The 22,459-nt window shown below is 45.1% G+C and overlaps 3 protein-coding genes across 4 annotated transcripts in view; 1 reads left to right on the forward strand and 2 right to left on the reverse strand.

Annotated features, from left to right (window-relative positions):
* Positions 1 to 1,003, reverse strand: part of sapcd1 (suppressor APC domain containing 1) — a 7,649-nt gene extending 6,646 nt beyond the window's left edge. The window contains exon 1 of the mRNA XM_025007764.2: positions 876 to 1,003. The gene's annotated coding sequence lies outside the window, so the exon portion shown is untranslated. The remainder of the gene's footprint in view (positions 1 to 875) is intronic.
* Positions 1,004 to 6,298: 5,295 nt separating this feature from the next.
* cdkn1d (cyclin-dependent kinase inhibitor 1D) lies at positions 6,299 to 11,178 on the forward strand. 2 transcript variants are annotated; one of them, XM_017424884.3, is made up of 3 exons: positions 6,299 to 6,492; positions 8,056 to 8,534; positions 9,837 to 11,178. In XM_017424884.3, exons 1-3 carry the CDS (start codon positions 6,314 to 6,316, stop codon positions 9,893 to 9,895), a joined length of 717 nt encoding a protein of 238 aa, XP_017280373.1. In that variant the 5' UTR covers positions 6,299 to 6,313; the 3' UTR covers positions 9,896 to 11,178. The 2 variants fall into 2 exon arrangements, with proteins under 2 accessions (XP_017280373.1, XP_017280374.1); XM_017424885.3 differs by lacking the exon at positions 6,299 to 6,492 and adding an exon at positions 6,741 to 6,907.
* On the reverse strand, positions 10,499 to 22,003 carry slc37a3 (solute carrier family 37 member 3). The gene is made up of 14 exons (XM_017424883.3): positions 21,513 to 22,003; positions 20,209 to 20,420; positions 18,792 to 18,906; positions 18,487 to 18,579; positions 17,155 to 17,238; positions 16,923 to 17,068; positions 16,041 to 16,137; positions 15,870 to 15,954; positions 15,549 to 15,751; positions 15,315 to 15,456; positions 14,455 to 14,556; positions 14,111 to 14,310; positions 13,621 to 13,686; positions 10,499 to 12,950 (listed from the first exon to the last, which is right to left on the reverse strand). The coding sequence occupies exons 2-14, from the start codon at positions 20,283 to 20,285 to the stop codon at positions 12,858 to 12,860; spliced, it is 1,503 nt and encodes a 500-aa protein (XP_017280372.1). The 5' UTR covers positions 20,286 to 20,420; positions 21,513 to 22,003; the 3' UTR covers positions 10,499 to 12,857.
* Positions 22,004 to 22,459: the final 456 nt, after the last annotated feature.

Here is a 22,459-nt window from a genome sequence, read left to right on the forward strand (position 1 = left end):
CGAAGAATAACCGTCTGTTTGTTGCAACACGAACGATCGTGATAACCTTCCACTGCGCCCCCCCTAAATGAGGAAGTCAGCGAACCACCACACAAACAGAGTGAATAAATTCACACCATCTATGTTTAATCTGCTTACACACACACACACACTGCAGTGAGATGTTTTTTTTACCCTGAAACTGAACCTTTTAGTCACTTCTGCTACGTTGCGGCTAACAGTGGGCCCCTGGCTGCTTCCTGTCTCACTCTATCACAGTTTATCTCACAACTGTTTGTTTTCTCGCGCCGTCATCAACGCGTGGAACGACTCGGATGAAAACGACAAGCAGCAGATTTAATCCTCTGTGAAGAGGATCTTAAAAGCCAATATTTCAGCCCGCGGATGCTCCAGGCTCACTTTTACTGCTCCGTCTGATCTAAACCAGATTTGTAACCAAACCACAGGCACATTCCCCCTTTAAAAAACACACTAAATTCTGTGTTTTTACGTAAAATTCCCGTTTTAGCGTTCATATTTCTATAGCAGTTGTTTTACATCTACATTATTTGATGCCAACATCACTGGAGCAGGACAGGAAGTCAGGCGATGAACCTTTACCTTTAAAATCCTGAGTGAATAAATACACTTTAAATACGTTACCTACTCATCAGCAGAAACAAACTTCAACTTTTAGTTCAGTTCAAAGAGCTATCCACAACAGGTAAGATATTGATTGCTCATAACCGTCCATCAAAACCAAAATCCAAAGTTATCTTGTTAAGGTGAGACTCGTATCGTCAGGATACGGTGAACGTTCCAGCCTCTGTCTTATCCCCGGCTGCGTGTTTTTGCTTCTGAGTGACGTCACGTGACGTTTCCGAGCGAACACGTACCTGCGCTCGTCTCCGGATCACCTGGTGTCTCCTCCAGGTGAGTCTCAGTTCCTGGAACCTCCTCCCACCAAACACGGGAGGCGTTGGCGCCGCCTGGGTCAACCCCCACCAGCCCGACACGCTCACCTGGGCTCAACGGTCACCTGCACCTCCTCCTGAAAGGACACAGTAGGAGAGAAATCCTTGACAATAACTCAAACTTCAAGCTGACTGACCTCTGCTTCCTGTTCTCTTCAAAATAAAACCCATCCTGCCCAGAGTTAATACACAAGGCTTCATGCTGAATCGTTCCTAATCTGACCGTCGCAGATCGTAGGAAAAGTCTCTCATTTTGTCTTGAGGAACTCTTCAAAACAACAACATGAGGAGTGTTCAGAACTCGGTGAGAACATGGTGAGAACACGGTGAAAACACGGTGAGAACACTGTGAGAACATTGTGAGAACAAGGTGAGAACCCGGTGAGAACTCGGTCAGAACACAGTGAGAACATGGTGAGAACAAGGTGAGAACATGGTGAGAACATGTTCAGAACCTGGTGAGAACATGATGAGAACATGGTGAGAACACGGTGTGAACACGGTGAGAACATGGTGAGAACTCGGTGAGAACACGGTGAGAACATGATGAGAACAAGGTGAGAACCCGGTGAGAACTCGGTCAGAACACGATGAGAACACGGTGAGAACAAGGTGAGAACTCAGTCAGAACATGGTGAGAACATGGTGAGAACATGGTGAGAACTCTGTCAGAACACGGTGAGAACACTGTGAGAACAAGGTGAGAACACGGTGAGAACTCAGTCAGAACATGGTGAGAACAAGGTGAGAACACGGTGAGAACTCAGTCAGAACATGGTCAGAACACGGTGAGGACACTGTGAGAACTCAGTCGGAACATGGTGAAAACACGGTGAGTACACGGTGAGAACATGGTGAGATCACAGTGAGAACTCGGTCAGAACACAGTGAGAACATGGTGAGAACATGTTCAGAACCTGGTGAGAACATGGTGAGAACACGGTGTGAACCCGGTGAGAACTCAGTCAGAACACGGTGAGAACACGGTGAGAACTCAGTCAGAACATGGTGAAAACACGGTGAGAACACGGTGAGAACATGGTGAGAACACAGTGAGAACACGGTGAGAACTCGGTCAGAAAATGGTGAGAACACTGTGAGAACCCGGTGAGAACTCGGTCAGAACACGGTGAGAACACGGTGAGAACTCAGTCAGAACATGGTGAGAACATGGTGAGAACTCGGTCAGAACACGGTGAGAACATGGTGAGAACACAGTGAGAACTCGGTCAGAACACAGTGAGAACACGGTGAGAACATGGTGAGAACATGGTGAGAACACGGTGAAAACACGGTGAGAACCCGGTGAGAACTCGGTCAGAACACAGTGAGAACACGAGCACCAACATTTCTTCTTCTGCATTTATTTGCTGTTCGTTGGTGCTTTCTAATAGCCTGTCATGCCCACACACACACCCACTCGCTCACACACACACTCCCGGCCTTCGCCTTCCCTTCGCCTCGTTCGCGGCTCGTCACGCTCGCGCCCAACAGGACGGATGGAAACCAGATGTGCTCCAGATGTAGATAAGGCTGAAAACACATCAGCTGGAGCTCCAGCTGCGCCGAGAAGAAACAAACAATCCTTCAGGAGTTCTGAACGGGTCGGGTTTGTTATCTCCGCTGATAATGTTAAATCCTTTTTGTCTGTTAGTAAAATATCTCCTGAACCCTTGGGTGGATTCTGATTAAACTTTCAGGAAATAATCGCTGGGTTTGCGTCTCCAACTGATTAGCTTTTGGTGTCGACTCGATTCAGGATGGCCGCCACAGCTAGCTGCTTTTACAAAACACAGAAAGGGTCATAATTCAGTGAATTCTGCAGATACTGAGCTAAACTTTGGAGTGGTAGTAGCTGAGACTGATCCCCAACACATAATCTCACGACTAAAAGATCGCACAAGATGCCGCAACGTCACATCTGATTCAACCAAAACATCTGCAATTCCACGCCTGTTGATTTCAACTTCAATCTCTGGTGACACGCCTTCCTTTCAACGATTGCTTGGTCTTTGAGTTTCAAATGCACTGAAAGAAAGCAAAAATAAAATCAAAATGTTTTATTTTTTCATTTATAAAGCATGACTTTTTGCATTTCCTCGTCTTGTTCTGCAGCTTCTTCTGATGCTTAATTTAGCTCAGAGGCCAAAACATTCCGACTTCTTAACATGAACAAAAACAAAGGACTGATTTACACCCGTCTCACCCCGCCTCCCCGTCCTTTGACTCCGCCCCATCCTTTGACCCCGCCCCTGTCCCGTTAGGCCCCGCCTCCCTCCTCTCTGTCCACACGCCCACAATCACATTCTGCGAAAACAATATTTCTGAGATGCCATCGCCTTGAAACGCTGCTCTCGCACTCCAAGGGTCGCTCTACGCAGACTCAGAACAAACACACACACACACACCCTTAGACACGCACACCCCAAGGCCAAACAGTTTAATCACGAAACATCCTCCAGCTTCTCCACAATAAATCCAGCTGCCAACAAACCGCCTCGTTTGTGTTCTACCTTCACACACACACACACACACACACACACACACACACACACACACACACACACCTCTGGAGCTCCAAAGCAACCAATACAACAAACTGATTTGAAGTCAACAGGTGAAAGTTGATGATAAACTGTGGTTTAATTGAACTCCCCCCCCGTTTTAAACTGACAAAATGCCTATCGCCTGCCTTCTTGCACGACGCCACGGATTCCTTCAAACTTTATAGACGATTTCTCGGCTGGTATCAGCCACCTCGTCGAGTCTCCGGCTGCCAAAATGTAAAAACTGACTGACAGTTTCCATAAACTCCCACTTTAAACACCTGAATCTACGACTCTGATCGCAAAACAGTTGAGGCGTGGCATAAAATGTACGTAAAAACAAAACACAGAGATTTTTTATTCAATATAGAACAGCAAATAGACCAAAAACTGATAAATTGTACCATTTCTAGGAGAAAGAAAATTAGGTTGTTTTGAATTTGACGGCAGCAACACATCTACCTACCATGGAGATAGATGGAGATATCTAACATGTAGATTCTTTTCTGCATTGATGGAGCCTTTCTAGATCTGTAAGCTGCCCATGCAAGAGACACTAATGCACCCCCATACCATCAGAGAGGCAGGCTGTTGACCTGTGTGCTGCTAACAGGCTGGATGGTCCCTCTCCTCCGGGTTTTGGACCCGTCTGACCTCCGAACAGTTCTCCTTTTCGCCTCAGTCCATTTGAAACGAGCTTTGGACAGCCGTCCCCCGTCCTCACGCTCATCTCGACCGGTGGTACGTCCGGCCGCGTCAGAGCGCGCCTGGAGGCGGCGGGTCTTTGTGCAGAAGCCGAGGTCACTGGTGAAGAGAGTGAAGATGAAGGGGTAGAGGACGGATCTCTGCGGTGTCCCGGTGTCGCTGGTCCCCCCCGTCAGACCTGCAGGACTGCAGATGCTCATCAGATAGTCCATCGTCCAGGACACCAGCGGGACGTCTGCTTGCGTCGCCGTCAGCTTCTCTCCCAGCAGAGACAGCTAATCTAAAGTAGCAAAATGCTAGCCAAAAACACCAAAATGCTAGCCTAAAGCACGAAGAGGCTCTCTTAAAGCAGCAAAAGGCTCCCCTTTAGCAGGAAAATGCTAGCCAAAACCAGTAAAATGCTAGTCTAAAGCAGTAAAAAGCTAATCTAAAGTAGCAAAATGCTAGCTAAAAACACCTAAATGCTAGCCTAAAGCGCCGAGACACTCTCTTAAAGCAGCTAAAGGCTAATCTAAAGAAGCAAAAGGCTCCCCTTGAGCAGGAAAATGCTAGCCAAAACCAGTAAAATGCTAGCCAAAACCAGTAAAATGCTAGCCAAAAATACCAAAAGGCTAATCTAAAGTAGGAAAAAACTAATTTAAAGTAGCCTAAGGCTAATTTAAAGTAGCAAAAGGCTAATCTAAAGCAGCAAAAGGCCTACTAAAATCTAAAAGTAGCTAAAATTCTAGCTAAAAGATGCAAATGATTAGCTAAAAACTAAAAGCAGCTTAAGCAGAGAAAGTTAAAGCAAGGAGGCAGATTCTGAATGTTTTTGAAGGAACTGAAGAGAAGAAATTTCTATGTTTGTGAATAAAGTTAAAGATTTTAAAAACTAAAAAAGTCTCAGCTCCCAGTTAAGTCTGCAGAAATAGTTGATTTAAAAAAAAAACGGTGTGGAACGGGTGAAGAAGAAACAGTAACAGGAAGAAAAGACGTTTTTTAGCTTCTGAATCGACACATAAAACTGAAGGAGATTCAACAAAGACCTGCTGACTCCTGACGTTATCAGGCAGCACGACTCCAACCTTCTGCTCACATGTCGTCCGTTTATGATTGGTCTGAGAGATTACGGAGTGTGTGTGTGTGTGTGAGACTTAGAATAACCTCTCTGACTGAGGGGTGTTGTCTGGCCATCGGCCTCTCAGAGCACGTCACGGAAAAGCTCTGCAGCTCGCCGTCCGGCCCTCCTGCAGAGGAGAAGCTCTGGCGTTTGACAGAAACCCCTGAATCGCCGTCGCCTGCCGCCAACAGGCCGAGGTGGGCGATGGTGTCTTTGTTTCCTGTCTGTCCGTGGGCTCGAATGTGACTGAGACAGGTTTCTCATGAACCACTGAAACTTTCAGCTGATAACACTCCAGTGCACCTCTACAGCCGATTCAAGATGGCTGCCACGACCAGGTGACCTTAGAAAACACAAAAATGGCTCTGAAACAGCTAATTTTACAGACACGGACCTAAAATCGGACGTGGCAGTAGCCGAGAGTCGTCCCCAACACACACTCTGAGGGCGACGTCTCGCAGCGCTGCGTAAGGTAAATATTTAAGAAAAAAAGGTAAAAAAAGCTGTTCAAAAATGCAATGATAAAATATAGTCAAAGAAAAATAAATTCTTGCTTCCCACCTAAAGAAAATCGAAAAATTACCAAACAATGTGCTTATTTTTTAATCTAAATTAATATTTTGCAGCGTTTAATTTGTTTCATTTAATTTAAATTAGCTTCAAATGTTGTCAAACATCAAAACTCTTAACTAAAGGACTCCTCTGCATGTTGCATTGAATATAATGAAGCAAAAAGTGAATAAAGTAAAAGAAAAAGGGCATTAATTGTCATTTAAGTGTTTATAAAATGGGTGTTTTTGCATTATAATGGTTGCACAATAGTCAGTTCTGTTAACCTGACTGAGGTACAGTTCTGACTCTATAAGTCTGTTTTTGTGCTTTTTTTCCACCTCCTGAAAACACCGACATGTTGGTGAAAAGCTGCAGAAGCTAAACTTTTTTTTTCCTCTCTCTCTCCTCTGGTCACGTTGCAGCTCAACGTGACTTGTGGAGGTGCCAAATTAAACGTGATGCAAGCACTACACGAGAATGTGTGTCACATTTTGAGCTGGGAGGAGGAAGTGGCGGCCGGTGCCAAAATATTTGACCTACTTCTTCTGAGAGGAGAGGAGAGGAGAACAGGAGCGCAACAAGACCGGACCGAAATCTGGAGGAGCGGGTTTTTTTATTTACACCAATATATAACAAGGTAAGAAACTATTTATCAACGTTTTTACGCGTTCTAATTAAACCATAAGCATTTGCATTAATAAAAATTCTCATTCGGTGCGCTTGAATTGCGACTTTTTACGCGTTTTTCTGCGCACTTCTCTGGCAGCGTTTACTAACGGCTCGCGTTGCGTTCAAACGCGGTGGGAATTATTCCGCGCACACGTTGTTTACCTCCGACAGCGGCTGTTTTGACGGAGGCCCACGTGACCGAGGCTCTCGCGTACTGTAAGGACGTCCCCTCCCGTCTCATAACAAAAACATGTCAAGAGAAGAAGAAGAAGAAAAAACAACAACAACAACTTGACCCAGTTCTTTACACATCCACGGGCACGGACCGGATGAAAGCTGGGATTTCTGTCACTTCGAACGGGGCTCTCGAACTCAGCGCGATGGTGAGTTCAGGGACTTTGTCGGCATTTTGACAGCTTTAAGCGCCTCAAACTGACATCCGTGTGTGGCTGTGTGGCACTTTGGCGATTTATATGTGTGTGTACACCAAGTTCTGACAGGATGCGGAGCTTTTTTGTTGTTGTTGTTGTTTTTTATGTGCGCCGCATCTCATTGACCCACATCGTAACTGCGTCACTTTCGCCTCGGTTTCTGCGGAGATGTTCTCCGTCTCTCCCTGTCTTTATGGTGGGAGGTGTTTTCCTGGAAGCAGGAGACATAGGAGGGAACAGTGACCCCGCAATGCACATCTATTTCACTGAAATGACAACTTATCCAGAAAACAGCGCAAAAACCCCCAAATAGTGCGCATTAAAAGCGCTCCGCCTGACTTGTCGCTTGTTTTCGGCGCTCAGAGGCCGTTTTTATCTTCTGTACATTGTGTACTTTAGGTGCAGGGGGAGGGGATGGTGGGGGGCTCTGAATCTCCGCCTTCCTGGAGCCTCGGGCCTCCTATTTCTGCCTCCCAGCCTCCTATCTGTCCAGCAGCGCGCCCTCTGGATCCAGGTTAAATATGAAGAGTGGGGAAAAAAAGAAATATGAGGTCTGTGTCAGGTTGGGTTAGTCGGTTTGGAGGTTTTCCTCTGCCAAGGGCGTGCTGCTTCGGCCTGTTTAAAGAGGAAAAAGTGCAAATGTAAAAATAAATGCGTCTCAGATCGGTGGTTTTAGAGACTGTGCAAAGCAGGAGTGGGGTAAAAACGGTCAAAAACCCTCATGAGGGCGAGTCGAAGCGGTAAACTTAAGGCGTCAGTGCGTGCCGGGGTCGAGTTTCGGCTGAGGTCGAGGTCGGCCCCCACTTGAGCCACGTCCGCCGTCCGCAGAGAAACGCCACAGCCAAAAGCACTTAAGACTCCACCTTGGAATTTAGCGTTATTCCTCTAATTGACTGTGGCAAGCCGGGAATGCTGGAAACATTCCTCGGGTGGAAAAGGTGGGTCATTCTGACACCGAGGGGCGGTCGGCGTTGTCGGAGATTCGTTTGACGTTCGCCATAGTTGCTCTTCAAAGGGCCACATGTGGTCCAAATCAAGAAAAGCGCGTCCAAATATGAAAATATATCAGCTGTGACTGACCTCCGCTTGTCCTCCAACAGTGACAAGGCCATGGCCGCTACATCGGCATCAACAGGTGGATCCGAGGCGTCCGGCGCCGAGCTCTCGCCTCCCGGAGGCGCCGAGGCCTCGAAGGTGAAGGCGGCTCCAGTGCGGCGGAACCTCTTCGGGCCCGTCGACCACCAGCAGCTGCAGCAGGACTTCCAGAGGCTGCTCTGCATGAGCGTGGAGGTCGCCAACAAGCGCTGGAACTTCGACTTCCAGCGGGACAGGCCCGGAGAGGGCGCCAGCATCCAGTGGGCGGAGCTCAGGTGCCAGGACGTGCCGGCGTTCTACCGGAGCTGCTCGGTGCGGCCCGGAGCCAGGAGGCGGGCGTCGACGTCGTCGGTGTCGTCGTCGGGCGAAGGCTCCCCCGTTTCCAGCAGCTCGTCCGGGTCCGGGGACGAGTACTTGGAAGTGACCACGAGGGGGCGCTACTCCATTCAGCGACCGCAGAAACGACGGCAGTCTGCCATAACAGGTGAGCTCAGCGAGACGCAGCTCTCGACTTTTACCTAGAATCAGAACCAAAGGCAGCGGCTCACTGGGCTGCGACCAAGTCAGAGTTGCAGCGGGCGTCTCGAAACCATCTCAATTTAGTTTCCATAATCCCACCGTGCTGGAGTTGTTCATTTATTTACGTTTAAACATAATCCGCCCGATAAACTTTACTCGTAAGCCAGATTCTCCCAGGCCTGAGACTGCCAGCAACTAATTGGCAAGTGGCATTTGCAAAGGAATCTCCAAAATGTCTCAAAACGCTTTGCAGGGATTCTCAATTTCTATGCAACAGTTGTGCAATGGTGTCGCTTGAATTTTGAACCTCTCAATTCTCTCAAACTCAGAGCCGTGTTGGGGCGTCTCAATTTTGCTGAGTGTCTCAAACCAAGTGTCTTAAATCCATCTCAATTCTGTTGCGAGTGTCTTAATGCAGTCTCACATCCATTTCAAACCCCTCTGATTTGTTAAGTATCCTAAATCTGACTCAAACCCCTCTCAATTCTGTTGCAAGTGTCTTAAACCCATCTCAAACCCCTCTCAATTCTGTTGCAAGTGTCTTAAACCCATCTCAAACCCCTCTCTATTCTGTTGCAAGTGTCTTAAAGCAGTCTCAAATCCATCTCAAACCCCTCTGTTTTGTTAAGTGTCCTAAATCCGTCTCAAACCCCTTTCAATTCTGTTGCAAGTGTCTCAAACCCATCTCAAACCCCTCTCAATTTTGTTGCGAGTGTTTTAAAGCAGTCTCAAATCCATCTCAAACCCCTCTGTTTTGTTAAGTGTCCTAAATCCGTCTCAAACCCCTCTCAATTTTGTTGCAAGTGTCTTAAATCCGTCTCAATTCTGTTGCGAGTCTCTAACCTATCTCAAACCTCTCTCAATTCTGTGGCGAGCGTTTCAAACCCGTCTCAGGTCTTTCTCAAACCCGCCCTAACAGCCCCAGCTCTACTTTGACAGCTTCAGCTCCCCTCCGACAGGAAACACATCCACGTGTAAACGCCGCGGTGACGGTGGATAAAAAAACGATTTAAACTCGAAGGCGGCTACTGAGGCGGGAACCACGTGTGGAACAAACCCGGAGTGCGGTCGTTAGAACCGTAAAGACATAGAAACAAGACCTGATTTCAAAAAAAAAAAGGGGTGAAAAAGTGGGCGTTTTCTGGCTGTTTCTCCAACAGTGAGCGACTTCCTGCGTGCTTCATCATCTCTGACGTCCATCTTACCTTAATGACCCACCTCTAATCATCCCGTCCCGCTTCTTCTTCTTCTTTCTCTCTCTCTGCAGACTTCTTCAAGGTGAAGAAGAGTCGGCTTCTTCATTCCAAGGCGTCCTCGCGGCAGTGAGCGGCGGCGGCGGCCTCCACACATCACCTCATGCAGATCACACGTAGATTTGTGGCGCTCAGAAGGACTTTCCACGAAAACTTCTGCCTCCACGTTTAACCCTCAGCACAAGGAAGCTACCGGTGTCCTCGCTAATCAAGCTCAGACTCTACAAGCTGTTTTTACGGATATAAATATATAAATATATATATAAATATATACATACTGTACATTTATACAGTGATGTACTCGGCTTTTACTGAAATACTGTGAAATCATTCAATGCACTCTGCCAGGATACTAAAACAGTAACGGGTCAGCCATCGTCTCGGGTGGCGTTTCACCTCCAGTCCCTCGACCGTTTTCATCTCCAGAGTGGCCGCCGGAGGTCAGAACCTTGTCACCTTCGGGTCGAAGGTCAGCATACGAGATAATAACCCCGCCCATCGCAGCATTATCTTCTTCTTCTTGTATTGTTTTCCTAACAGGGTTTGTGTGAGTCTGTCAGTGTGGCTTTTCCTCCATTTTGACCTCAATCGAAGCTTTAATCGCGCCTGAAGGGGAGCATGTTTCATCACCACGTCGCTCCCTTTAAACGGCAAAAATCCTTTTTTGTTTTAAAGCTAAACGGGATCTGGGTTTGATCGCAGACCTGGATCCGTCCGCTCTTACTACCTCATGAAGCGATTTGACGACACGAGTAAAACGGAGACGAGCCGTCTTCACGCCTGACGGTGGGACCGGCGGCGGCGCGTCTCTTGCCGTCTCCGTCTCGCTTTGGCGGGGACAACGTTTCCGAACAGGAGGAGCTCGGGCGACTTTTAAAAGAAACCGTCTTTCAGCCTCGCCTCAACCTGTAAACACGTTTAATTCGATTTAACTCGCATCGTTTCTCATCAACTCACCCCGTGTGTGTGTGTTCAAAGCGTGCATTAACTTATTTTCAGTTTTCCGTTTTATTTCTGAAACTATATCTTTGCACTACTTTAAATTTACTAAAAAAGAAACAGACATTCGGACACCTTCCTGCAGCATCAAACCCATCAGGTGAAGAAAAAAATAACATTTATTGCAGCTAAAACGACAATAAGATTATAGTTTTGTTTCTGTATTTGCATGAATGTAAGTATTTGTATATCATTTGTAATAATTTTATTGTAATTTAATACCGTTTTGTATCCCTACATGAGATCATTTCCTCTCTGATGAATATTTGTGTCAACAAAGTTTGCTTTTCTGAAAAATAAATGCTGATTTCATTTAGTTTGGATGAACAAATAAAAAATATTGTTATAAACCACAAATTTACTGGTCTCCAAATGAAGAAAAATGAAAAAAGTGGAAGTTTATCCTCGACGTTGAGCCAACAGCTCCCCCTGGTGGCTGTTTTTGTTTTATTTAAGACAGAAACACAAATAAAACAAAAAATAAAAAAAAAACGGTTACATTCTGTCACATCTGTTTGGCTCAATTTATAAGAAAATGGTGCAATCTGAACAATTTTAGTCTTAAAAAACAATCAGCTTTAAAGTGGCATATATCTGTGTGAATAAAGACATCGAAATTAAAAATGTAAACATTCGAAGCAGGAAACAAAAAGACAGGAATGACCCAAACGTTACAGTTTCAAGGAAACCAGTCCCCACAACCAGGTTTTACAGAGAATTACTGTCCCAAATTACAAAAAAAACAACTAAACTGAGATCTTAAAAGAACCTAACGAGAATCTAAGTGGTTTAAAGAGATTTTCCTAATAATTAAAGTCAGGTTTTTTACAAGTGCAATCCCTAACGTCACTAAATATTTATAAATATCTACAAAAATCAGACGCTACAATCAGTATTCACATTCCTGACCGGCCACAGGTCCGAAGTTTGAATTAAAAACTCTTGGTTTGAAATTAAAACTCAGTCAGACTGAGGCACAACGCTGTGCAAAAGTCTTCAGCCGCCCCTTATCTCTTTATATTTCACCTCCAAACTGCAGAACCATAAGTTGAATCTTTTAAAATGGTCCTTTTTTTTTTAGGTTTCTTTGGGTTTTGGCTGCTTTTATCCTCCCTTTCAGTCCCGCAGAGTGAATATTTTCTAAGAAATATGTAATAAGTCAATTATGGGTCCTTTAGAGATAAAAGAAGGCTCAAAGGATGAACCGGAGTTCACTTAAAATCATTTTAAAATCGGATCTTTAGGCCGTTTGTTACCAAAATCAACACATTTTGTTCCCATTTCTTTCGCTGAATCCATAGAAAACTCCTAAAATATCATAAAAAAGACAAGGTGAAGCAAACAATAGTTTTTTAGCCGTGTCTGTGTGTGTTAGCGAAATATCTCGTGAGCCACAGGATGGATTTTCAGCCGTCCGACATTCGTCTACAACTGATTACCTTTTTCGAGCCAAATCCAAGATGGTCGCCGCAGCTAATCCGCCTTAGCAAACACGGGAATGGCTCCGGCTGCGGCGGTAGCTGAGAGTCGTCCCCAGCTCATACTCCGAGGGCAACGCCTTATTTTCAAGGTTCGACCAAAACGGCAACATTTAAACGGACGAAACGCATTTCTGCTTCTGTGCTCCAAGTTCATCTTTACAAGAAAATGGGGGTTATAAAATAAAAACAAAAGCAGCCATTAAAGCCTAAAGAACCGCAGATCGAGGCCGTTTAAAAACAATCCAACAAACCCTGGCTGATTGGAAGCGAAACATGAAGAAATCAGAGGCGATTTCAACCTTTTTCCCTTTAAAAAGTGAAGTATTTACATCCGTTAGACGCGTACAGTCGACGCCGTGTGTGTGTGTGTGTGTGTGTTCTGGAGCAGAGCGGGTCCAGGGATCCAGAACCCGCAGTCAGGCACTTCAGCTCACCTCCAGATCCCTAAAATCGAGTCCCGGCGTTTTAAGACGACAGTGATGGTGGCGTTTCTGCAGGACGCGAACAGACCCGGTCCCCGACGGGAGGCCGTCACAGCTGGCGTCACAGCTGGCGTCACAGCTGGCGGCGCAGCGCTCGCCTGTCCCGCCACATGGCTTGAAGTTCTCTCCAGAGCAAGGGAGTGATGAAGAGGATGCTGCCTCCTGTCTGCCATAACAGGAAACACACAGTTTTACCAAAAAAAAAAAAAAAATGTATTTAAATCCAGGGCTCTGAAATACTGAAATTCCCCTTTTTCCACAAAACATTTGGAGTATTTTTCTTTATCAAAACGCCTAAAATCTGCTGTGGTTTCCACTGCGTTTTTCTCCTCAATTAAAAATAGTGTTTTCATCTTTTATTGGCTTTAAAATCCTTCCTACGATCATTCCTCCTTCAGTGCCGCTCTGTTTTATTTTAGCTTTTAAGAAATATTTTAGCTTTTTTCTCCCAGATAAAACACTTTTGATCAGATTCTTGCAGACTTCAATCCCCCTAAAAATAAAAATCCAGACAAATTCTTTTATTTTTGCATTAAATTCATTAAACACCAGCTTGTATCTGCTCGTCGCCTGAACAGTTAAAGTCACATTTACTTTGATGGCTTTACAAACAGAACAGGAGGTTTTTCCACAACTTAGTTTATCTCCAGAAGCTGAAAACTCTGGTGGTACGAAACCAAAAGTGCTCATTTTTCGTACAGAAAATAAAAAAAAGTAAACACAGTAATGATTGTCCGTGCTGTTTTATGACTCATCCAGACCTGGAAAAATCTAATTCCTATCATTTTAAGGCTGCGTGAGGATCGGATTTCTCTCAGCGGGTCGACGTTTCTTACCATGGCGATGAAGAAGTAGAAGACGCTCATCCAGCCCAGCTTGCTCTCGATCAGCGACACCAGGTACTGCGTGACGAACAAACAAACTGAGCTAACAGCAGGAAAATGAATCAAATGTTAGGGGTTCGACACAACAAACAACAACTCGCCGGAAACATCAGTACCGATAAGCTACACCCCAACCGAATAGCGCCTTTCTAGGCCACTTTAAAGCCCTCATTTACCTTCATTGTACAGAGATAATATGAACAAATCATCTTACAGTCTTTAGATCACATTCATGCACCGATCGGAGGGAATGAGGGGTTCAGCGACTTGCTCAGGGACACGTGCCGTATTGGTGGAATCGAACCTCCAGCCATCCTACAGGAGGACGACTGGTCTGACCACCGAGCTGCCCCCAATATGGTGGATTCGCTTCAAAACGCTTCATTCAAAAAGAACTGATCATGTGTCGTCCCTCAGATTGGACAGATTTTGTCCTGCTCACCTGTCCCGCAGCGGCTCCTATGCTCCCAGTTCCGTCCACGATCCCCGTGACGGTGGCCAGCGCCTCCTGGCTGCCCCTCAGGGCGTCCTGCCGCCCCAGGTCAGCGGAAATGGCCGAGCTGATCATGTTGGACGGGCCGCCGATGAAGAAGCCGGTGGCGGCCAGGATGACGGCGTTTATGACCTGGTCGTTCGGTGATCCTAAGAGTCCAGGGAGGCAAAAAAAACCAAAACAAAACATGTAAACTCTGACTAATGGTCTAAAAGCCGAGACAGGACCAGAACGCTCTGACAGGATGTTTCTGTTAATGTTGTGTTAAGGTCAATATAAACACGGTTACTCACGGCTGTACCCCACCAGAGCGCCCATCGCCATCGCCAGGCTGAAGGCCAACACCGGCGCTCTTTTCCCCATGAAATCAGAAATCAGGCCCTGAACCGTCCCACCTGCCACAATAAAGGACACAAAACGCTGCTGTCAGCCCTTCTGGTTCCTTCTTCCACTCATGAAGAAATCCAGATCTAAAACCAGTTTTTTTCTTTCGAAAAGCAGACCTGGACTCCTCTGTCCGTCCCTCGGGGGGACGCTCTCCTGCATGTTTTAGACTAATTCTTGCTTTAAAAACATCTGGTTTAAAAGGACGACTTGTGGAGAACTTGGTGATTTGGTGAGGAGGTGATTAAACCGTCTGAATCAGGAGCGTTGGAGCAGAAAAACCTAAAACCTCCAGGACACTCTGGAGTTTGACACCCCTGATCTGAGACGTCCTGCACCTCAGACTTGCTGAACGACCTCCTGTGTGTGCTGTAGTTTCTGGACTTCGTAGCGGACTGCGTCGATTGACAAGGCTTTCAAAACGAGCTCGCAGCGACACGTGGATTTATTGATCGACGGTTTTCCAGGCGCCGCAGCCCGACGGCTCAAAGGTCACAGACATCCCACCTGCCTTATCAACATTAAACATAATTTATTGTCCTAACAGGGAGATAATCCTTGGTCTACGAGGCGCTAATCACGATTCAGAGTTGCAAAATAACACAACGTTCCTGTTTTTTTGGCTGGATTTCACTCATTTATGACGAGTATTTAGTGGTTATTTTTACCAGAAATGATAAACATAGAGAAAAAACTGCAATCAGCTACTCTGGCTTTAATATGAAGTGTATAAATGTTTATATTATGGGTAGAATAAATGACTGCTTACCGATGATGCCGCCAACATCGTACCACACAGACAGCCGGTCGGCCTCAGCCTCCTTCCAGCCGTAGTTGTTGCTCAAGTAGAACGGGAGCCAGAAGAAGAAGGAGTAGTTGACCAACTTCAGACACGCGTAAGCCAGGGAATACTGCAGGACGCACGGGTAAGAGGAGGGTTTTAGAATACTTTCGAACCCGGAGGTGGTCGGCAGCCGAAGCTGGGATCGTTTTTCAGACTCACGGGCAGAACTCCGGGCAGACAGAACGCCTGGAAGAAGCTGATGGCTCGCTGAGACTCGTCCGGCTGCTGGACCGACTGGCACGGCTTCGCGTGCACCTCCACCTCCTCCTCCTCCTCTTCCTCTTCCTCGTCGCTCATCAGGGGCCTGTGGCTGTCCGAGTCAGTCTCGACCGGTCCCAGTCCGGTCTCCGACTCCCTCAAACCTGACAAACAACCAATCAGCTAAACTCATCCACGTTTGGGGCGCAGCGTTGTTAATAAGATTCATTAGGATGCAGCTGGTTGAAGGTGGAAAAAAACACACACACATAGGGTTCTTACCAACTTCTTTTGGGGAGGTGAGCAGGCCGAAGAACACGACCACCCCGCCCGCAAACTGCACCACAGACGTCACCAGGAAGGCGTACTGCACACAGCGATAATCGTCACACGAGCACCTCAGAGCTGACAGGCGTCAAAGCGAAAAGCAAACCTCGTACGCGTCCGCCTCACCTCATATCCGTACTTGAGCACGCTGGAAGCCAGGAAGGCTCCCAGGATGTTGCCGACGGAGGCGCAGGCGCTCCACAGGCCGAACACGAAACCGCGTCTGGAAAAATCAGATCAGGAGGAGTTTTGTTTAGGGAAAAAAAAAAAACAAAACTGCAAATATAAGAAGAGAACCGCCATCGGTACATAATACACCCGCCAGGAAACTGTCAGCGCCATCATGGATTCCCTCACACAACAATCCTGAAGACGAGGATCTGGACCACCTGCGACCTTGACCTTTGACTCTGTGACCATGAAATCAATAGGGATCATCCTTAACCTATGAGGTTACACAGTTTCAGAGTTAAAACACGGACAAGGTTTTCACAAGGGGCTCACCTCTGACCCTGACCTTTGACCCTGAAATCAATAGGGATCACCCCCAACCCACGAGGTGTCCAGGTGTGCAGTTTGATGTTCCTACATTACACGGTTTCAGAGTTAAAGCACAGATCACTTTTCACAAAGGGGTCACCTCTGAACCTTGACCTTTGACCCTGTGAATCTGAAATCATTTGGGATCACCCTTGCCCCATGAAGTGTTCAGGTGTGCAGTTTGACATTTCTACGTTAAAGGGTTTTCAATTTAGAGCTCGGACAAGGAACTGTCCACAGATGGACGGGCAAAAAAAACAAAGATAAAAATAAAAATCTTGGGTTAAAACTCCTTAATTAACGGCGTCTAAATGAAGTCTGAAGTCTGTTTTAACAGCCGAGCAGCAGAAGTTTGACTGTTTTTTAAAAGATTTTGTTAATAAATGTAAAATAAAGTCAAATCCTGTGCGATCAGATGACTTTCAGCCAACAACACGCCAGATGGCAAGGAAAGGATTTGAAACGCACCCCGCCTTGCCGAACCAGTTGCCCATGACGGCCACGACGCAGGGCCAGACGGCTGACTGCAGCAGGCCGTTCAGCACCCACAGGCCACAGTACAGGTAGATGTTGTAGATGTGGAGCCATTCGGTCAGCGTGCCGAACAAGAATTCCTGCGGGGGAAAAGAAACGTGCAGTCAGGGGCAATAAGTAACCTTCGCCTGGGCGAAATCCCCCACGAGGGCAAGCGGTAACTGACCACGACCGCGGAGCCGCAGAGGCCGAAGCAGAGGACGTAGCGCAGATTGACCCTGTCCCCGATCACTCCGCTCAGATACAGACCCTGAGGGGAGAAGAAAACACTCGTTTCATTCAGAATCATCAGATTCAGGACGCAGAGCGAGCCGACGGCGAGTTTCTTCGTGTTTAAAGCGTCAGTTCGACTGGGATCGATGCGCTCAGACTTTTAGTTTCTGTAACTTTTATAAATCTGAAATCTGCTTCACTGACGCTGCTCTGTTGTCAGCTGCTGTCAACACAGTTTTTGCTTTCAGCTACAGTTTGACTGTATTTAGAGTTTTGCTAACAAAAACAGCTTTAGAACGTCTCGGCTTTAAAAGCCTGAACTCCACTCTCTGCTTTTTGAAGCGAAAGCTCTTCGGATGAGAAGCTAAACGTCTTCAGCTGCAGAATAGACGTTCAGCTGTTTTTGTTTTTCACCTTTTTTTGGATTTAGCGTTTCCTGGATGACTGAGAATCTGCACCAGCATATTGCTATTTATAGGTTTGAATTAAAATTATTTTTGCTCATTTTAGTTTTTAGCTACACATTTGCCATTTTGAGCATTTCATACAGTTTTTACCACATTTAGCTTTTAGCTGAAGTTCTGCTAATTTGGCCTTTTAGCTACAGTTTTGCTTATTTTAGCTTTAAGCTCCTGTTTTGCTACATTTAGCTTTTAATTATGGTTTGGGCTAATTTTATTTTTTAGCTACAGTTTTACTGTTTTTAGCTTTTTGCTAAGATTTAGCCACATTAAGCTCTTAGCTACAGTCTAGTGACACTTAGGTGGTTTTGCCAATTTTTGATTTAACTTCAGGTTTCTGTTTTTAGTTTTTAGATAGTGTTTTCACAATTTTAGCTTTTAGCTAAATATGGTTTTAAATACAATTTTTTGCTAATTTTAGCTACAGTTTAGCCGTTCTAAAGATTTCAGTACAGTTTAGCTACAGTTTTTACAACGTTTAGCTCTTGGAAGAAGTTCTGCTAATTTCCCCTTTAAGCTCCTGTTTTGCTAATTTAAAATATTTAGCTATAGCTTTGTTGTTTTTAGCATTTTGGTATGTTTTAGCTACATTAAGCTTTGAGCTAGGGTTTAGCAACATTTTGCTGTTAGCTAAGGTTTTGACAGTTTTTTGCTTTAACCTCCAGTTTTGCTGTTTTCAGGTTCTAGTCACAGCTTTGCTCATTTTAGCTTTTAGCTACATTAAGCTTCGACCAACAGCTTTGCTCATTTTAGCTTCTGTTCTGCTTGTTTTAACTCCATTGATTCAGTTTAAGATGTCAGCTGTCTTCTGTCGACGAACTTACCACTGCGTACGAGAAGAGGAAGATGGAGTCCAGGGCTCCCAGGAACAGAGTGGCCTCCTCTTCGTCGGCAAAGAGACGGTTGTCCTGCCACGTCTGGACAGCAACAGAAAAGACACTCAGAGCGGCTCATTGGACCGGAGCTCTGCTTTTAACTTTCAAACCAAACGGAACGTGTTTTTGTTTTTGTTTTGGCTCATCTAGCTTCGAGCGAAAACTAAACACGGACACGTGAGAGACGCTCAAACAAGTCGCGTCGTTCTCGTGTTTTCCTGAATCAAAGAACTCCTGAAAGTTCTGCTCGGTACCTCGCCGGGGGAGAACGGCGGCGCGCTGTCATTCTGGACGGACGGCGTCCACTGGGCCGAGATGCTCACTTTCACATTGCTGAAGGTCTTCCTGGACGCGTGCAGCAACACATAGCTGCACAGAGAAGACAAAACCAACGTTTTAAGTCTCACACAGACAAGAAGGGAGGGTCTGAAAACTGGGGGGAAAAAATGTATTGATGTCATAATCTGTTATTTTAACAACATGTACTCTGAGCTCAGCTGTTCACCTTTAAACGATCATAAACTTGCTTGAAAAATATTAACCCAACATAACGTTTCTTTACTCAAATCAGCTGGAAATACTCTAAGCTGAAACTAAAGGTTTCCTGTTCCTCTGATGAGGGAAAACATTCACAGCCCGACAGAAAGTCATCACCAAAATGTGAATTTAAGCCACGCCGAGCTGCATTCAGGGATCCTGACAGCTTTCTGTCAGCATCAGTTCAGCTCCAGTCGCTGCTAAAGGAGCGAGAAAAGCTAAGAAACTTTAGCTCGTAGAGAAAAACTGAACTCTGTTTCCAGGAAGCAAGAGAACCGGGATGTTTCTGTGAAAATACAGAGTGAACGCTGCGTCCCGAAGACTGAGCTGTTAATGTTAGGACAAGCAGAACAAGAGCTAAAAGCAGCAGAACAGTAGCTACACGCTAAAAGCATCCGTCGCTAAGGTTAGCAGAACAGATGTCAACGTGAGAAAAACAGCTGGTAAAATAAGAAGCGCAGCTAAAACCAACAAAACTACAGCTAAAAGGATCAGAACTACAGCTAAACTTAGCAAAACTGTAGCTAAAAGGAGCAGAACAACAGCTAAACTTAGCAAAACTGCAGCTAAAATGAACAGAATGGTAGCTAAAAGCAGCAAAATTAGCTTAACGGTGGTTAAATGCTAAAAGGAGCTTAAATAGACAAATATAATAGAGAAAGTCAGCTAAAGCAGATGTCAAAGAGAATCTTTTTTAAAAGAATTGAGGAGATCTTAGTGTATTTCTTAGGAAGTTTTACTTTTAAATGAAATTAAATATTTAGAAAGTCCCAAACAACTCAAATTCAAATAATAAATATCCACAAGCTGGGCTGGATAATTAACCCAAACTTCATCTCAGGACTGAGCAGATGTCCTCTTTTAATTTAAAAAGAGTAAAATCAGCTGATTGAGAAGCTTCAAAATCTAATCTCTGTAAAATCTGATCATACTTTCAGATTAATTTAATAAAAATAAACATATTACAGGCCTTTCAAACACCCTCAGCTTCCTTTCATGCGAGTCAGCAGGTGTTATAAATATTTGTTTAAAACTTAAAACCCCGAAAACGGCTGCATTCCAGTGGGCAGAACGCAATAAAGCTCAGCTCGGTGCGACGCCAACTTCCCGTTTTCTTTAGCTGCCATCGATTACCTAAAGAAGGTGAGGAGAAAGACAACCAGGTGATGATGGGTGAACTGTGACAGGTAGCCACAGCACGAGGGAGGCATCACAGGGGGCGGCTGCAGGGAGGATGAGGAGGACGAGGAAGGAGGTGGACTTCGAGGATAAGGCGGGGAGGGGCAGCTAAAGTCCTCCACTAAACCAGACGGGACAAACACATCACTAGGGGTGGAAAGACACGCCTGCAGAGGAGGGAAAGGCAAATCAACCATCATTTTTGAGGTTTAATTTGAAGTAAAAATACATGAGTTTTGTGTTGGAACCATGAGTCTCTAAACATACATACATACCTGGTCTGAATGCTGCCTTTAAACAGCTAAAACTAACCATCAATGAGCTCTGTGTTACATTTAAAACCATCCCCCCCACCAGCTTGGCCAGCAGCAACACTGACTCGTTTCATAAAAATTCAGACCAGGTTCTAACAGCTTCACCAAAGTCTGGTTTCCTAAAGTTTTAACTCCTTAATGTGGTAATAAATGATGCATACATGCATACACACTTAAAATTACTCAACCCTATTTGGCTTTAAAGAGTCAAAAATGATGAGCAAATATGACAAAAAACAAGAATTTGATCAATTATTTTGATTTCAACAGATTCCTTGATAAAAATGTCAACAATATGAGTGCTTCAGATTGTACAGAAGGCAGTCTATCGGGTTTTTCTTTTAAAATAAAATGCTCCTAAATCCGAAATACAAATAAAACAGTGCAGATTCAACTACTGAGTTAAAAGCAAAATAAGATAAATGTTTTCTTTTCATCTATTAACTTGTCCTGAAAGTGGAAGGGGAATTTGTGCCTTCAGGGGGTTTCACATTGCAACCTAAAAGTGCTGTTTTGTCACAGCTTTAAGACAAAACAAAACCTCTTATCTGGTCTTTCCAGGACAGGCTGTTAGCTGAGAATGTGCCTGTTTCCAAAAAATGCCTGAAGGAGGTAAAAAAACAAAAACAAAAGGTGTTACTGTTAACTGTGACTATTTATTGTCGTAAAGGTAATAAATTAAGCGTTCAATTCGAGTTAAAACACTTTCAGTTTAATTCGGTTTATTAAAATCCTATCTACCTGTGATTTACTTGCTAATTTAGCCTTTTTTTAAGAGGAAAACTGTGCTACATATGTTACTGACTGGCATTCAATAGGCACGTTTAACAGCCCACTTCCGGGTGTTTTTAACCCTCTAAAAATCACAATAAACGTCCGCGAGCAGACAGCTTAAAGAAACAGAAGTTAGAATAAATAAATAAATAAAACACAGCGGGTTCTCACCTTCTTTTTTAGGCCCTGGTAGGTGCTTCTTTGAGCGGCGGCAGTCTGCTGTGTTTACTGTGGATGTGTCAGAGAGCGACGCTGCGCTCGGCGGACGGTGGCGCCATCAGCAGGACGGGAGGGGAATTACACCCAGGAAAAAAATAAAATTATAATAGAAGTGTATAGAGCAAGGAAGTGCCAGGAAAAATAAAAAAACAAAGTAAAACAAAATCACTTGTCTTGATTTAACAATAGAGTCAGAAAACTAAAAAGAAAAAAGTGCAATCCAATGGATAATGTGCCCGTCAAAAGTAGTCATCAAAAACCCAAACCATGAACTCCCTCAAACAACAATCCTGAATGCATGTGTCTAGAGTTGGAGCACAGACAAGTTCTTCCCAAAAGGCTCACCTGTGACTTTGACCTTTGACCCCCTAACCTTGAAATCAACAGAGATCATCTTTTGATACTTGAGGTGACCAGCTTAGTGGTTTGATGGTTCTAAGTTGTAAAGTTGCAGACTTGGAGAACAGACAAGGTCAACAAAAAGGGGTCAACTGTGACATTGATTTTTTACCTCGTGGCTTGAAATCAATAGGGATCACTCTTGACCCAGGAGGTGTCCAGCTGAGCATTTTGACATTCCTATGTTACACGGTTGCAGAGTTAGAGGCACAGACAAAGTTTTCAAAAAGGCTTCAGCTGTGACCTTAACCTTTTGCCCAGTGATCCTGAAATCAATAGGGATCACCCATGACCCATTTGGTGTCCAGCTGTGCATTTTGACGTTCCTACAATACACGGTTGCAGAGTTAGAGCATAGACAAAGTGTTCAAAAAGGGGTCACCTGTGACCTTGATCTTTAACTCTGTGATCCTGAAATCAATAGGGATTGTCCCCAACCCACAAGGTGCTCAGCTGGGCAGTTCAACATCTCTGTTTCAATTTAGGGATCAGAAAGAAAG

The sequence above is a fragment of the Kryptolebias marmoratus genome, linkage group LG18 (genome assembly GCF_001649575.2).
Source record: "Kryptolebias marmoratus isolate JLee-2015 linkage group LG18, ASM164957v2, whole genome shotgun sequence".
Classification (NCBI taxonomy): Eukaryota; Metazoa; Chordata; class Actinopteri; order Cyprinodontiformes; family Rivulidae; genus Kryptolebias; species Kryptolebias marmoratus.

Excerpts from the sequence above, each read along its gene's own strand:
- cdkn1d (XM_017424884.3), top strand. The coding sequence starts at position 6,314 with ATGCAAGCACTACACGAGAATGTGTGTCACATTTTGAGCTGGGAGGAG. Across the intron at positions 6,493-8,055 it reads TTACACCAATATATAACAAG|TGACAAGGCCATGGCCGCTA; the intron begins GTAAGAAACTAT and ends GTCCTCCAACAG. Across the intron at positions 8,535-9,836 it reads ACGGCAGTCTGCCATAACAG|ACTTCTTCAAGGTGAAGAAG; the intron begins GTGAGCTCAGCG and ends CTCTCTCTGCAG.
- slc37a3 (XM_017424883.3), bottom strand. The coding sequence starts at position 20,285 with ATGCCTCCCTCGTGCTGTGGCTACCTGTCACAGTTCACCCATCATCAC. Across the intron at positions 17,069-17,154 it reads TCTGCGGCTCCGCGGTCGTG|GAATTCTTGTTCGGCACGCT; the intron begins GTCAGTTACCGC and ends TTTCCCCCGCAG. Across the intron at positions 16,138-16,922 it reads AACTGGTTCGGCAAGGCGGG|ACGCGGTTTCGTGTTCGGCC; the intron begins GTGCGTTTCAAA and ends TGATTTTTCCAG.